Source organism: Mandrillus leucophaeus, unplaced genomic scaffold (assembly GCF_000951045.1).
Source record: "Mandrillus leucophaeus isolate KB7577 unplaced genomic scaffold, Mleu.le_1.0 Scaffold347, whole genome shotgun sequence".
In the NCBI taxonomy this organism is placed as follows: Eukaryota; Metazoa; Chordata; class Mammalia; order Primates; family Cercopithecidae; genus Mandrillus; species Mandrillus leucophaeus.
The window spans coordinates 1,847,048-1,863,880 of record NW_012103665.1 but is presented as its reverse complement, the minus strand read 5'-3'; the positions used below and the strand labels follow the sequence as shown (position 1 = coordinate 1,863,880).

The 16,833-nt window shown below is 41.0% G+C and overlaps 1 protein-coding gene and 1 long non-coding RNA gene across 3 annotated transcripts in view; both read right to left on the bottom strand.

Annotated features, from left to right (window-relative positions):
* Window positions 1-16,833, bottom strand: part of FMN1 (formin 1) — a 388,608-nt gene that overhangs the window by 74,305 nt on the left and 297,470 nt on the right. For both annotated transcript variants that reach the window (XM_011989115.1, XM_011989116.1), the window contains one exon: window positions 9,468-9,560. In XM_011989115.1, the coding sequence (XP_011844505.1) occupies window positions 9,468-9,560 (93 nt within the window). The remainder of the gene's footprint in view (window positions 1-9,467; window positions 9,561-16,833) is intronic.
* Window positions 1,495-4,257, bottom strand: LOC105546023. Its single transcript, XR_001007034.1, has 2 exons — window positions 1,796-4,257; window positions 1,495-1,736 (listed from the first exon to the last, which is right to left on the bottom strand). It is a non-coding gene; the product is annotated as an uncharacterized LOC105546023 (long non-coding RNA).

Here is a 16,833-nt window from a genome sequence, read left to right as displayed (position 1 = left end):
ACTCGGAGTCGTAAAAATCAGTTTAAGGTACAGTCCCCTGTTCTACCAAAGCAAGCAAATAATCTGGTTCCATAAGGCTGGAAAGATGTAGGGGGGTGTGTGTGTGTGTGTGTGTGTGTGTGTGTAAATGCTGCTGCTGCTCTAGGAAAGACACTGTAAGAGTTAATGATATTTATCTGACAAATAATATCTTATCTCTAAACACAACCACTAGCATCTCTCTTCTACTTGCATGTCGTTCTGACACAGTGTTTAAAAACAGGAAACAAGGCTGGGCGCGGTGGCTCACACCTGTAATCCCAGCACTTTGGGAGGCTGGGACAGATAGATCACTTGAGGTCAGGAGTTCCAGAAAAACAGGAGACAAACTCTTAAAAAAATTAGAGTTAAGGCCTAAAATGCATATACCCATGGAAGAGGCCAGATCCTGACAATGATCCCAAGATATAAATGACTGAGATTTGCTTCTGTTTGTGATTAGGTTTAAAGGATGGTCTGTGTCAGGGTAATCTGAGAGAAGGTCTTTACTCTCTCACGTTGGTATATTCATAAAAGTGTACATTGAAGCACCCGTGTAATCAAGAGCCCTAATGAAATAAAGAACAGGATTACGGCAATAAGAAAAAAAAAGATGAGGAATAGGTAAAACACCCTACATACTAGAGGCCTCTTCTTGACCACTTCTTGATCATAATGTGAATTAGGATTCATGTTACATACCTAATAATAACATCACGAAAGTGTGATGCCTGAAACTGAAGTGATGATGGACCCATGAGCAAAATAAGTGAAGTCAATCCAAGTCAAGGAGAAAGAACTGAGGGGCTCCAGCAGATTCGTGTGTGTGCATGTGTGTGTGTGTGCGTGCGTGTGTGTGTGACTGGACTGTCTTGAGCTCTCAATGCCTTTAAACATTTCCATGCATTTTCTCATTGACTGGGAGGATTCCACTGGAGAGCGCTATCCAGAGCGATGCTAAAGAAGGGAGCCACAGGGAAGAAACCAAGGTACTAGCTCATAGATCTGGCTCCATAACGGACCTTCAGATTTCCTTCTAAGTTGTCCGGTCCAGCACCCAATGAAAGTAATGAGGCTGTGAGTAAGACCATTTGGTTTCCTATTCTAGGTCTGGGTGGCTAAGGGACCCCAGTTGGTATAATAATGGGGAAGCAATGAATAGGAAGCAGAATCTTGGAGGAAAAATGTGAAGTGCAAAGTACTCTAGAAAGTTAGTTGTTCAAAAAAAAGTTTTGTTTAATATTTAAGAGGTATTCATTGGTTAAAACCCCCCAATTTATGAAAAATCTGCATACACCTATTTACCTCATTTGCCCATTTTCTACCTGCTGCAGCAATGAACCTGTTTGATTAGTTTTAGGGGTAATGGTCTAAATATTTAATAATAACTTAGGTACTAACTAGCAGAACACGCAACCTGTATGGGTGTTATGGTGAGGACCAGCTGAATATCCGTCCTAGGTTAGTTTTTTTTTTAGACGGAGTCTTGCTCTGTTGCCTGGGCTGGAGTGCAGTGGTGTGATCTCGGCTCACTGCAAGCTCTGCCTCCCAGGTTCACACCATTCTCCTGCCTCAGCCTCCCAAGTAGCTGGGACTACAGGTGCTCACCACCACGCCCCGCTAATTTTTTTTTAATTTTATTTTTAGTAGACACGGGGTTTCACCGTGTTAGCCAGGATGGTCTCGATCTCCTGACCTCGTGATCCGCCTGCCTCAGCCTCCCAAAGTGCTGGGATTACACGCGTAAGCCACCGCGCCGTGATCTGCCTGCCTCAGCCTCCCAAAGTGCTGGGATTACACGCGTAAGCCACCGCGCCTGGTCAGTCTTAGGTTAGTTCTTATTTGTTCTCACTGTTAGGTAGCATTCATTTTTTGCTTCATCTTTTATCTGAATGATAAAATAATATACCTAATAATAACATAACTACTCTTCTGACCCTTGCTTTTATCCACTTAAACATAAACATTAGGGATCCTTCCAGGTCAATACATATAGACTTTTTTTTTTTTTTTAAACAGATGCTTAGTATTCCATTGTATGGAAATACCATAATTTAACAACTCCATTACTGGATGGTCATTAGAAACTGACTTCAGGGGGAAACCATAAGCTCTTTGCAGGAATTTCTGGAAAAAAAAAATCCCCTCTAGCCCTTTTAGATAAAAGCCTACTTAATAGATCTCTGATAAAATAGCTTTCTTTTTTTTTTTTTTTTTGGAGAAGTCTCACTCTGTGGCCCAGGCTGGAGTGCAGTGGTATGATCCTGACTCACTGCAACTTCTGCTTCCCGGGTTCAAGCAATTCTCCTGTCTCAGCCTCCAGAGCAGCTGGGATTCCAGGTGCACACCACCATGCCCGGCTAATTTTTGTATTTTTAGTAGAGATGGGGTTTCATCATGTTGGCCAGGCTGGTTTTGAACTCCTGACCTCAGGTGATCCACCCGCCTTGGCCTCTCAAAGTGCAGGGATTACAGGCCTGAGCCACTGCACCTAGCCAAATAGTTTTCTTCATCTTCCATGGATTACTGCTCTGTTACTTAAGTGATCCGGAAGTCACAAGAGATTATCTTAATTCTTGGCCATGTGATGATCTTTGGAACCACGACTGTTGGTATTTTCTTGAGTAGCAGTGGGGTATACAAGAACCCATTTTGGCTGATGCAGAGTGCATGTTCTCCAGCCATATTTCTTCTTTCCACAAGCTTTGTAAAGAATGGCAGAATTATTTCCCTCACAGGTTACACTGCTCAGATTACTGACCTTTCCTGATCTCTGTAACCTTAGTGGTTGAATATGGTGATTCAGATTGCTTTGTTTCTACATTTCTGGGGGTTGAAGTGAAGAAATTACATAATAACCTGCTCTTATTTTGCAACTTAGAGATTTAAGTATGGCCTTTGTCAATCTAATCTGACCCAAGTATTTACTAAGAATAGATTATATGCATATGCCCAACATAGAAAGATGATTCTATATCCAGGAGGTCTGATCACAGAAATGTACTATTGACCAAAAATGTACCTCTCCAGATTCTGGGATGATTCAGCAATTCGAAAAGGATTTAAACAGAAAACCGAGGGAGGGCGAAAAAGTAGCCTCCAGGTACTTTACACAATTTAAATTGTTTGTTCATAAATTCAACAAATACTTATTAACACCTATCATGGGACAGGCTGAGCCTATATTATGTTGGGACAAGTAAGTGAACAGGACAAAACAGACACAGTCCCAGCTGTCATGGAATACTCATCTGTTTATATAAATCCTTTTGCATTCAATATAGAAAATCAGAATTATTGCTTTTGTTTATTTAAGTCTGGTAAATTTATCTATTTTTTACTAGAAGACAGATTTTTTTTTTAACTTTTATTTTAGGTTTGGGGGTACATGTGAAGGTTTGTTACACAGGTAAAATAAAACAATTTTTGATATTAAGAATATCTCTAATCTAGCCGGGCGTGGTGGCGGGCGCCTGTAGTCCCAGCTACTCGGAAGGCTGAGGCAGGCGAATGGCAGGAACCCAGGAGGCGGAGCTTGCAGTGAGCCGAGATCGGGCCACTGCACTCCAGCCTGGGCGACAGAGCGAGACTCCGTCTCAAACAAACAAACAAACAAACAAAAAAGAATATCTCTAATCTCAGTTGGTCAAAGAAACTCAGAAAATAGTTTCACAGACTAGGGCTAGAATGGTTCAGGCAGAATCATTTAGAATTTGGCTCCGTTCATGGATGCCAAGTGAAATTAATGGAGAATGAGATAAGGCCAAGTGTGGGAGAGTGCTGGGATTAGAGCCAGTTTAGGTTCCAGCCCTCCCTGCCAAAGCTATAAATACAAATGACCAATTTAACAGCATGAAAAGACCACCTACAAGATCTATACCTGGGATCTAATCAGTTGCTCTGCGCCTTCTTTTAATTATAGGATCCCTGCCATGTTTATGGGGACTTTTAATGTGAGCATCACATTTTTGAAGGCCATATCATTATGACCACGTTTGATCTGAGGGTGGGAAAGCAGGAGCTCACAAAATGCCTGCACAAGGTTATTCTGAACTGAGCCATAAACCAGCTTCAACAACAGCCTAGTGTGGAAAAGAAAAAAGACATGTAAGAAAAAAGGCATGGATATCATGGAGTTTGCAACCCCGCCAAGTGGTGCCATTAAAATTACACTCAATTCTTCTCCGAAAATGAAATTCATTAAGAAAAAGTACCACAGTTTTGTCAAATAACACTATATAAGGGCATTCTGAGAAGGGAAGAATGATAAAAGACATAAGGATAAATGCATCATCTCCATTTGAGTGTGGCAACAGGATATGATTTACAGAAGAAAAATTAAATCATCATGATTCTTAGAGCTGAATTGCAGCTGATGTAAAAATAATCCTGAGTCACAACGCATGTGACTTCTCAGGCATAAAGAACACAATTGCTTAAAACTTTATGAGTGATAAGACTCCTAATAGAGAATTCACTTCCTTGCAAAATGCTCTGTATAAGCTGTGCTATGGAAGTACAGAAGCATCTTTTCTCAGTTACATTTATTATATGATACCCTGTGCTCAGATACTCTGATACTTCACGTATTGTCTCATTCTACACCCTTCTCTTCGGGCTATCTCATTCATTCCTATGACTTGAACTGTTACCTTTAGAGTCTCATCTAGCTGTCTCCCATGAGCCCAGAATCTCTACCTGCGTGTCTCATATGTGCAAAGTTAACATCTCTAACGTCGACCTCACTGTCTTCCATCTCGAATCTAGTCTTCCTTACCAGTATCCAGCCAGTTATCCAAGCAAGAAAAAGGAGTTACCCTATTCTCCTGTTTCATTTTGTACATCCAATTTATTATCCTGTCCTGTAACGCCTAAAACAGCCCTTTACTGTTTATAATTATGTCTTTTCCTTCTTATTTTTACTGCCATTGCTTTGTTTTGTTTTAGAGACAGCGTCTTGCTCTCTTGCTAAGGCTGGAGCACAGTAGTGTGATCATAGTCACTGTAGTCTTGAACTCTTGGGCTCAAGCAATCCTCCCACCTCAGCCTCCCAAGTAGCTGAGGCTACAGGTGCCACCACTTCCAACTAATTTTTGTAGAGATGGGGTCTCACTCTGTTGCCCAGGCTGGTTTCCAACTCCTGGCCTCAAGTGATCCTCCCACCTTGGCTTTGCCAGTGCTTTTGCAATGGCATTAGTCTGTTATTTGTTCAACCTTTTTGCATATTACTGTTAGTTATATTTCTCAGCAACAACAAAAAGCAAAGTGATATATACCCCCACAAAAAAACTGCACAAACCAAAACAATACAAACAAATCCAACATGATCATGTCACTCCTGTACACATTATTTTCCAATATTATCTGCTGCCTGTCAGATAAAGTTCAGATTCTTTAGCAAGTCATCTTGTGACTCTTATCTCCTTTTTGGTCTTGGGTTCTTCTCCTATGCCTTGTGATCTAGCTACACCGAGTCGCTTGCCATTTTCCAAACACATCATGTCTTTCATCCTTCTGAGACTTGCAGTGTTTTCCTCTGCCTGGAATGCCCTTTGTAGCCTGTCTGCTGAGAATTTCTAATCCTCAATTTCCTCATCTGTATAGCAGGGCGGTAACAGTACTCACTTCAAAGGACTGTCATGGTGACTAAGTAAAAAGGCGATTTGTTGCCCATGGTATCTAGCAGATAGAGGCACTCAGTAAATGTTAACATCATTGTCGTCGTTATTATTTTGCTCTTTTTCAAGTCTGAACAAAAATATCTCCTTTGCTGAAAGTCTTACCTAAAAGTGTTGGGCATTCTTCCTCTCTGATTCTATATGCCTAATTACAATACCACATTACACCAACTCCAAAATTGATAGAATTTTCGTATTTTAGAGCCTCTGATATTGGGGTACATCTTAAGAATCTACATGCTGTGGCTTATGGCAGCAATTTATCTTTCTTAGCAGTACATGGAATAATGGTATTTCTCACAATAAATAGCATATTAGATGAAAGACTATACTTAAACTGTATGACAATTGTCATAGAAATTTGATTATCTATGGTGAATAGTGCATATTTGTGGCAAATGGAAAACCTACATTTTCTATGAATCAGTGAAATATCTACGTAATAAAGGAACTACTATTTGGAACTCCAAACAGCAGCGAGGAGATATTCCATTTGTATATACTGCAATTTGGCAAAACCCCAGCCCCTACATCATAGCATATTGCTGTGAACTATAATGTATTTCTTAACCACAGACCCTAAACCATGCATTTCAGAACCGCAGAGGTAATAGCCTGATCAAGTAGCATGGTGTTACCTCCTTTGGTTAAGTAGCCCCACTTGAGAGCCAAACAAGGTCCAGGCCCAGAGTGGACAGGGGGCTAGCTTGTGAAATTCTACATTCCAATAACTTAGGATTCAAGCTGAGAAGGTAGAGCGAAAATGAGAAGAGAGTGTAGGAATGAGTTGAGGAAAGCCTATGGAACATGCCTCCAGACTAGCACCTTCCGATAGAAATATAATGTGAACCACAAATATAATTTAGATTTTCTAGTAGCCACACTCAAAAAGCAGAAGAAATATAATTTAGCTAATATATTTTGTCAGGTTATTAACATACTTATTAACTTACCTATAAATGAATAATCATGTTTTATTTATTTAACATATCTAAAATGTTATCAGTTTACCATGCAATCAGTATAAAAAAATCAGCAATAAAATATTTTACATGTTTTTTCTGCTGAGTCTTTAAAACCCCATGTGTGTTTTACCCTTATAAGACATCTCAGTTTGGATTAGCCACATTTCAGCTGCTCAAAAGCCACATGTGGCTAGTGTCTGCCACATCGAACAGCACAAGTCTAGACTGTTTTTTTGACAAAATGAGTTAAGTAATGAAATAATCATAACAAGCTATTTCAACAGTAGACTTTTCTACCACACAATATTGGGAATGTTTAAGATTCCTACAATAGTATATATATTTTTATATTGTTAAATTTTTAAATAGAATGGTAATGTTTCCTTCACATTCAATTTATGTCTTGTTTTGGGTGGTTTTGTTTTAAGCATGATTTGATGTTATTCCTAATGTCACTTTTACCTCAGGCTCGGTGGCTCACGCCTGTTATCCCAGCACTTTGGGAGGCTGAGGCGGGTGGACTGTCTGAGGTCAGGAGTTCAAGACCAGCCTGGTCAACATAGTGAAACTCCATCTCTACTAAAAATACAAAAATTAGTCGGGCGTTGTGGTGGGCACCCTGTAATCCCAGCTACTCGGGAGGCTGAGGCAGGAGAATCACTTGAACCCTGGAGGAGGAGGTTGCAGTGAGCCGAGATCGCACCATTGCACTCCAGCCTGGTCAATAAGAGCAAAACTCCGTCTCAAAAAAAAAAAAAAAAAAAGAGGAGCTGATTATATTCAACTATAGATCTTTTCCCACTAACATACTCCGGGACAGGGTGTAGGGGTATACAATTAATTTTAGTACTCTCGGTCTGTATCATAGAGCTAACATATAGTAGGCTCAGAATAAATCTTTGAATACACATTAAAAAGTGAAGTAAGTTGGACAGTATTGGCTGTCAATCTGGGTTCCACATTGGAATTACCTGGAGAGTTTAAAAAAAAAAAAAAAGGAAAATCTGATGCCTGGTCCCACCCTGAGAGACGCTGATGATGGGTCTAGAGTTGGGCCTGGTTATCAAGATTGTCAAAAATCTCCCAAGTGATTCTAATACGCAAGAGAGTTGAGAACCACTGTTCTAGGACTTTCTTAGAACAGCTTACTATGGCCACACCCGTACTTCCCTGACATAAGATCCAGTTTCCCTCATATAAATTCCCTTTCTCTGAATAGACCAGAATTGTCTTGGGAGCCCTAGTAGAGAAGAGGTTAACACATTATCCCAAAAGGGGATTTGCAAATTCCTTTTCCAAGGTACCAAAGAAGATTCTCAAGGTTTTAAATCTAATCATATTTACGTCTTTTCAACAAAAAAAATAAAATGCACGATATAAGCTAGCTGCTTTGCAGAGGCAGGATTCTAAGGGCATTACAGCATGCAGGCAGATAGTACCCTGACATACATATGGCAAAATTTTCTAGAAATAGAATAGCAATTACAAATAAAGATGGAATCCAAGTACACATGAGCCTCATTTCAAGTTAATTCTACATATGTAAAAAGCAGACACTATTAACTGGGGTCAGCAAAGGGAAGTATTTTATGCTTTTCTTCAGGCTACTTAGGTTATATTTACACAGTATAATTACATAGCAATGCATTTTTTGATAAGTCACTTATAAAACCCATCTCCTATAGTCACACAGCACACAAGTATTGGTATCTTTGCTCTCAAGATGGTTCTTTGCCTGACAGCATTTCTTCCATCATATATGAGGTTCTGTAATGGCTGAGAGAGAAATCTGACTTCTTCTACTTCAATACAGACAACCTTTCATCATGGACAAGGGAGCAATGGTCTCTGCGCCAAGGGAGCAGCAGCTGGAATGGAGTTCCCCTGACTCATAGACTGAGAATTTCCCTGCCGATTCTCAAGCTGGTTTGGCCACACTTTATGCATTCACCCTGCTTAACAGTCTTTTGTTGATGGTGTGGTAACATGTGGCCTTACTCAGTAATAGAAAGAGCATGTGGAGATATCCTCAAGGCTCCTATGTGTGTTTCCTCTAGCTTTCCAGCAAGGAAATAAGCTGTCTTCAACAAGCCCACACTTATTTTTGTTTTACATCTTAAGTTAAATTTGAGAAATTAGAACAGGAATTATCTAAAAGACGTGCTACTTCCATGTTCACTAACCCTGATCAACAGAAGTTCCCTACTCATGCCAAAACTGTAAAGGAAGGAAATCTGTTAAGATTTCAAAGAAAGTGTGGAGTCTCATGCATATCACTTCTACTGATCAACCCCAGAGGGCTGATAGGTAGCAAGTGATTGATGGGTGACATTCATTTGGCCCTAATTTTCCTATCTGAAAAGGAATGGAAAATATAACACAAGTTTCCAAGTTGCTACACTCATAAAACCAGGAGGGTGATCACCATCTACCTGTCCAGCTTGACCACAAATATGAAACGCATAACTGCACCTGCCTTACATGTATGTCGTTTGTTGGTGAACATGGGCTGAGGAATTCCTTGAGCTCCATGAAAAGACAAAAAAAGTTTGTCCTCAGAGAATTTACAAGAGCCAGAGTAACATTCAAGAATTTAAAATATTAAAATGGATTTGAAAGATGACATAAAAGCTATAGGACAACTTTACCGTGAGTATGTAACCACCATGGAGAGATGGGCTAATGAAATCACCAGAGCTGCCTGTGGTCAGCCAGGATGCAAGGGGCCATGGGCCTCAGAGAAAAGATTCATGAAATGAAGGATGTTTCAGGGCCGCGTGTATGTGCTGCTGACAAAGCTTCCTACCTTTTTGGAAGAACTCCTCTAGTTTGTCCTTGAAAGGCTGGAGATACTCCTTTGGGGACTCCTTGCACACCACCACCATCTGTTTCTCACTTGCTGCGAAGAGAAATTTAGAATTAGACTTACTCAGGAACACGTATTTGCTGAGCTCCTGCTATGGACCAGGCACTGTGCTATGCACTTGAGTATCAATTGTGCACATTCCTTGTCAATTACCGCTTGTCCAAATTCCAGGGTTGGAGCGGGGGAGGGGAAGAAAAACCAGAAATAATAAGCAAACCAACAAAAATAATTAGTTCATTCTACACCACTCTTGAGGAACAGGGCAATGTATAATCCTTCCATTTTTCTTCTAGAGATCCAGAAAAGTCTCTGACTTGGGATACGTAAAGTATTCTGCTTGTGTTCTCCCAAAGATGAAGAGAGGCAAAAACTACTCGAGGATTAGTCTCATGAAATTAAGGGCCCCAGCCCTCTTCAGATTCATACTCCAAAAGTAGAACGTGAAAAAGACATTGCAGAAATTCTCAGGCATCCAAGTTGTCTAGATACCAACCTAGTGATTGGCCAGGGTGACACACGCATCCCAACATGAGAACTAAGCCCAGGTTGGGGAGGACCCTGCCTGTTCTTCATGTTTCCCATTCACCTATCCTTCCTTTTAATCCTCTACTAACACATGGGAAATAATTTTATATCATTTACTTCAGATAGACAATCTAAAATTTGTAGTAGAGTACTGTTTGATAATCAAGTCTGAGGTGACTTGACTTTTTAAAAATGATCTCTACCTCATTGGATAGTTATGATTTGGCTACATGGAAACTACAGTATTCATAGTTCACCATCACAAAAGACAGTTAACCCAGGCAAGAGGCATCTCCCGAAGGTTCCTATGTGTTTGTGCCAGTTACAGCATGCACTGGGAAAAGAAAGGTTTCATTTCTACAAAGCTAGAGCTGAGTCATGATCACTTTCATCTGTTGACTATGGCTGGAAATTAGGTATGTTCTCGTCCAAAAGCCTATTAATAAAGCACTGGATTTTCACCATAAAGATATCATGCCACCAGGTTCACAAAATAGAGAGACATATACTACAGATCTTGGAGGAATTTATAAACACACAGGTAAGGCATTTTGGAAGAAGGAGGTTGGGAAGGAAATCTTTATTTACATTGGGAAATTCCCATCCAATAATTTGGCATATTTAAAACTAGCATCTCAGAACATATACTGCAGACAAAGCAATAAACATGTCAGTTCAGAAATACAGAAAATGCAAAAGACACCACTTAAATGTTCGATGAAATTAGTTATCTGACACTTTCCATGTGCAATATTGCCAACTAGATTGCAGAAATCCTAGACAACTCTGGGGACTATAAAATGGTGCTGAAAATGAAAGCACAATTTGAGGGAACCCTTTGTCATTTTCTGAGTCAAGGTCAGAATCATCTACATTCTCAGAGGTATCTAGGGATTTCTCATGATACAGGGATGCTAGATCACAGGACAGGGTACCTAAATTCAGGCTCTATCTATTGACATTGTTTCTTTGTAAGAGTTTTTATAGAGCTATCTAGAATATCTGCTATTAGCTATTCCGACAACCATTCCAAGGCTATCTAGGAAATCCCATCCATTGGGATGCAAAGACTAATTTTTAAAATGACTTATTGAAAAAATACAAATCTTACCTTGAAACAACTAGAACAAATTCTGTAAATCCAGTCAAATAATCATGTAAAACATTCATTTTTCCCACGTTTTTTCCTTTCTTTGTAAGCTTTTTTGTCCTCTCTGCAATAGCTACTTTATAACTTCTCTGCTATTATGAGATTACCCTTCACCTCTTTTGAAGTAGATGGATCTGTGGCCAAACTATAAGTATGTCCTTCCCACTACCATTCTTTTCTCAAAATAGGACACTTTGTGTTAGAGTGGTATCCAAGGAGCGAGAGAGTGGACAGAGCTGAGATACATTTTGCAGGTGTAACAAACAGGTCTTGCTGATTCAGTCAAGGAAGGGTTGAAGCAGATGGAAGGGTAAAGGGGTGAACAATGGGTTGCTGGAAGTGCCATTTCTGAGACAGAGAATAATGGGGAAGTATCTTGTTGGATTATGTTTTTTTAAGAGATAGAGGAGATCAAGAGTTAAATTTGAAGCTTGTTAAGTTTTCTCTAGTCTCTATAAATTATAAGGCAATCTTGGCCCCTGAAAACAAAGGGGGAAAGGTACAAAAGAAGATAAAACTATTAATGGGTTCTCATTGCGAATTCTATTAAATTCAAACTTCGGGGCCTTGGATTTAAGGCCTTTTCTATTATGACATATTTCAGCTCTATTTCCCACATGTATTTGACTAACCAAACCAAAGCTGTTCAATGTGTTCCAATTATATTATTCGGCATTCCCAGTTCCATGTCTTCATTCATGTGGTTCTCTGCTCTGCTCTCATGCCATACATACTTTCAACGATATCTGACAAAGTCCTGTTCATCCTGAAAAGCTTCTCTGAGATGTCAACATTGCCATAAAGCATCTTTCAATCCAATGTTTTTGCATCTTTCAAACATCTCTATTACCTTCTGCATAGTGTTTGTTTTACCTTTAATTATATGTATTTATGTAAAAGTCTATAAATTAATCCCTGAGAAGTCATCGTGCAGGATTCATTTACTTCTTCCCAAACTTCTCTAGACAGCTCCATGTATCTGGCCACAGCATCAGATCTCCTTATCTTGGCTGAATGTCGTGGTTCGCACCTGTAATCCCAGTGCTTTGGGAGGCCTAGGTGGGAGGATCACTTGAGGCCAGGAGTTCAAGACCAGTCTGGCAACACAGTGAGACCTTGTCTTTCAAAAAAATTTTTTCAGTTAGCCAGGCATGATGATGCATGCCTGTAGACCCAGCTACACAGAAGGCTGATGTGGGAGGGTTGTTTCAGCCCAGGAGACAGAGGCTGCAGTGTCATACCACTGTACTCTGGCTGGGCAATAGACCGAGACAAAAAGAAAGGAAAGAAAGAATGAAAGGAAGGAAGGAAAGAAAAGAAAAGGACAGTAAAGGAAAGGAAAGGAAATGAAAGGAAAGGAAAGGGAGGGGAAGGGAAGGAGGAAGAAAGGAAAGAAGGGGGAGAGAGAGAGAGAGAGAGAGACGAAAGAGAGAAAGAAAAAGAGGAACGAAGGAAGGAAAAGGGAAAAAAGGAAAGGAAGGGAGGAAGGAAGGAAGGGAGAGAGAGAAAGAAAGAGAGAGAGGAAGGAAGGAAGAAAAAGGAAAGGAAGAAAAGAAAGAAAGAAAGGGAAGAAAGGGAGAAAGGGAAAAGCAGATGAAGGAAAAAGGTTTCTTCATCTTAACTAGATTCTCATGTGTAGGAAAGTTTAAATAAAATTAGCAATGTTGGCCTGGCACAGTGGCTCACTCCTCTAATACCAGCACTTTGGGAAGCCAAGGCAGATGGATCGCTTGAGCCCAAGAATTTGAGACAACCTTGGCCAAAGTGGTGAAACCTTGTTTATACAAAAAATACAAAAATTGGCTGGGCATGGGGGTGTGCACCTGTGGTCCCAGGTATTCAGGAGGCAGAGGTGGGAGGATCCCCTCAACCCAGGGAGGTCGACACTGCAATAAGCCATGACCCCACCGCTGTCCTCCAGCCTAGTCTCACAGGGTGAGACCCTGTCTAAAAAATACACATACATACATATTAGCAATGCTGACCCAGACTCCAAGTGGGCTTTCCAGAGATGCAGTGTGAACTGCTTGTCTCGTCTCTTCCTTCCCCTGCTTTCCAGGAGGGTGGTGCACCAAGGGGTCACCGTGTCTGTACTCCTCAAACACGGTGAGGTGTCCCAAGATGATCTCAAAGGGTTGAGAGTATTTTAAAGACCCCCAGAAACGTCCACCACCTCACCCCATGAGTCATAAGCAAGGTAACAGAGATGATTATCCTCACTGGGTAGTTCCGAAGGCAGGCAGGGAAACAGGAAAGACATCTGCTTTAAGGAATCAGCATTTCTTAATGAACATCTGTGGCCACATAAAGTTTCCTATTTCCAGTTATGATTCTGAGAATACAGTTAAAGAAAGGCTAGAATATCCCACAATATAAATTGGGAAGAGTTCCTTAAATTATTTAATTAGGCTGGGCGCGGTGGCTCACGCCTGTAATCCCAACACTTTGGGAGGCCGAGGCGGGCGGATCACGAGGTCAGGAGATCGAGACCATCCTGGCTAACACGGTGAAACCCCGTCTCTACTAAAAATACAAAAAAAAAAAAATTAGCCGGGCGTGGTGGCGAGCGCCTGTAGTCCCAGCTACTTGGGAGGCTGAGGCAGGAGAATGGTGTGAACCTGGGAAACAGAGCTTGCAGTGAGCCGAGATCACGCCACTGCACTCCAGCCTGGGCAACAGAGCGAGACTCCGTCTCAAAAAAAAAAAAAAAACAAAAAAAAAAAAAAAACTAATTAACCCTCTACTATATTCAAACTCCAACAATTTCATTTATATAGAATTGTTTTCCATAAACATAGGATAAAACATGCCTGCAATTTACTAACAGGACATAATCGAAGGCCTGACAGTAATTCCTTCAAGGTTACTCCTCCCTGGCTCCTCCCTGGTGAAAGCAGAGCTGCAGGCAGAGCTTCTTTCCCCAATTACAAAAGCAATACTTTCGCTTTTGCCTGAATTCACAGGGTTGATCACTGCAGCTCTCCCTTCGTGCTAGATGTGGTGACAGAGCCCATGTGGTGCCCATCAAATTGCTTAAACTTTATGAGGCCATATCATGGGGGTGGTGAAGAGCTTGTGCTTGGATCGAGACCCACGAGGGCTCAGGTAGGCCGTGGCTTGTTTTTCTCATCTGCGAAATGGGGACCCCCCACAACATAGGCATGATATGGTCATTAACATAATACATACACAGTGATTTGCAGAATGCCTGGCACAGGCAAGCAGGCTCATAAATATTATTTGTTATTTTTATGATTTAGTGAAATTGGTTGGGAAACATGTCAAAGTCAGAACAGCAAGAGAGTCATGGCTGGGGATTATTCACCACAGATGCTGGGCACCGTATTTACGGAAATGTGCCACAGTGCAAATCTCCTGTTTAGAACTTGGGGATAATGATTTTCATTCCCGTGCTGAAGTTCCACCACTCATTGTGGAATTCACTGAAGAATGCAGGCAAAGCCTTGGGGAAAGACCAAGCAAAATGGGAAATAAATCCCCTAGGCCTCTGAGCCTCGCGGTTTTGAAATGAGAAACTGAAACCAGTACAAACGCGAGCAGCTCCACTGCTGTGCTCCGAGGTCCACGCTGCACCCCACGGGCTGGGATTCCCACGTGCCCTGTTAGAACCAAACTTCCCCACATGATCGAAGGAGAGGGCTGCCCTCCCACGGTCCCCACAGAGCCGCGCGCCCCGGAGCGCCAGGCAGCCTGCCTGTTCCAATTTGTTGACGTGGCTTATCTGAGATGCTTTCTAGCAGACAAATGTGAGACCTGAAGGCTAATTAATGACACCGGAGACTGGCAGTGCACAAAGGAGAGAGGTCATGGGCAGATCCACAAATGTCCTGTACTGTCCAACCAGAAGACTCGCATACGATACTGCTAGACGACCAAGGTTGCCTCAGGCACAGGCTGTGCCAGGAGCTGCAGTGTTAAAAGCCAAAGTCACCCCAGGTTCTCTTTCTCTTACTTTTCTCTTTATACAATTTTTGGCAATTAAAAATATATTAATTCCCGCAGTTAGTTACTACTAAGTGATCATTGTGAGACACAGATGAAATATTAAAAACCAATACACAGTGAAATAACAGAGACTACATTGAGAATATTTTGCCTTACAGTTGTTAAACACTTGTGCAGTATTTTAGTGTAAGGAAAGATATGGCCTTGACTATTTTAAGATTTCAGATATTAGGCTGTTGAGGTCAGAATTATCTGGTTTTTGTTTTTCACCCCTAAGAACAAGGGAATAAAGCTTATTAAGCCACTTAAAAAGCCTAGGTAGGTTAGAAAAATGTAGCAGTAAGACCCAGATATAATTCATAAAAATCAAATACGTTTAATTGCTTTATAAACCAAATGTATGTGGGCAATTGGTACAAAGATATGAAACTTGTTTCTTTTCATATGAGCTGAAGGACCTGTGGGCTTAGTTAAGTCAGAATACAGTTTTAGAGGAAAGGAAAGGTTTATCAGCTTATCTGCTTTTCTAATCTAGAGTTCTCTCTTTTTCCCTGTCTGGTTACCTAAGTCTTACCCCACCCTTCCACAGTCCTGTGCCAGTTCTGCCTCTTCCTCATTTTTCCAAGATCCACGTCCTTTCCACAAGCTCCCTGCTCAAAGGACCACCATAGAAAATGGTTGCAGCAACATATGGAATTTTTTGACTAAAGTGAATTTTTGTATTATATCAACAGGCTTAGATGAGAGATACAAATTGAAGTCAGAGATCAAAAGCCCAGAATGCTTGGTTAAGAAGTTTATCATACAGCAATCCATTCAATAAATACATCAATTGGGCCGGGCACGGTGGCTCACACCTGTAATCCCAGCACTTTGGGAGGCCGAGGCAGGCAGATTATGAGGTCTGGAGATCATCCTGGCTAACACGGTGAAAACCTGTCTCTACTAAAAATACAAAAAATTAGCCGGGTGTGGTGGCGGGTGCCTGTAGTCCCAGCTACTCGGGAAGCTGAGGCAGGAGAATGGCATGAACCCGGGAGGCGGAGCTTGCAGTGAGCCGAGATCGAGCCACTGCACTCAGCCTGGGTGACACAGCGAGACTCCGTCTCAAAAAAAATAAATAAATAAAATAAAAATAAATAAATAAATAAATAAATAAATAAATAAATCCATCAGTTCAATACATGCCTATCGAGCGCCTACTATTTGCCATGAATTGTACCAGATTTTGGGGTTCCATCAGTGAAAGAAACAGACTAAATTCTCTGACTTCAGACATTATAGTGAATGGGTCACCTACTAAGATTTCCTCATGGGCACGGCATGTAGTAATTATTGTTTCTAGTAACTTGAGCTGCAGGCAAACCTACAAGTTATTTCCTTCCATGTTCACCTATTCTACTTCAATCCCTTTAGTAAGAATGGGGCCGTCTAGTGCGCTTCCTGGTGCTTTTCACATGTTCAACGGTGGCAGTGGTGGGGCGGGAGGAGGTGGTTAGAAATAGTAAATGCCCTTTTAGCTTTCTGACCCCAAATACACTTTTATCAAAACAAATGTAAAAACAAATTCAGAACTCAGAACCTCAATATTAGCATAACTTGCACAATTTTCTTCTGATGGTATTGGCCTTAAACTAAGGAATTACATGAAATGCAATGTAATAA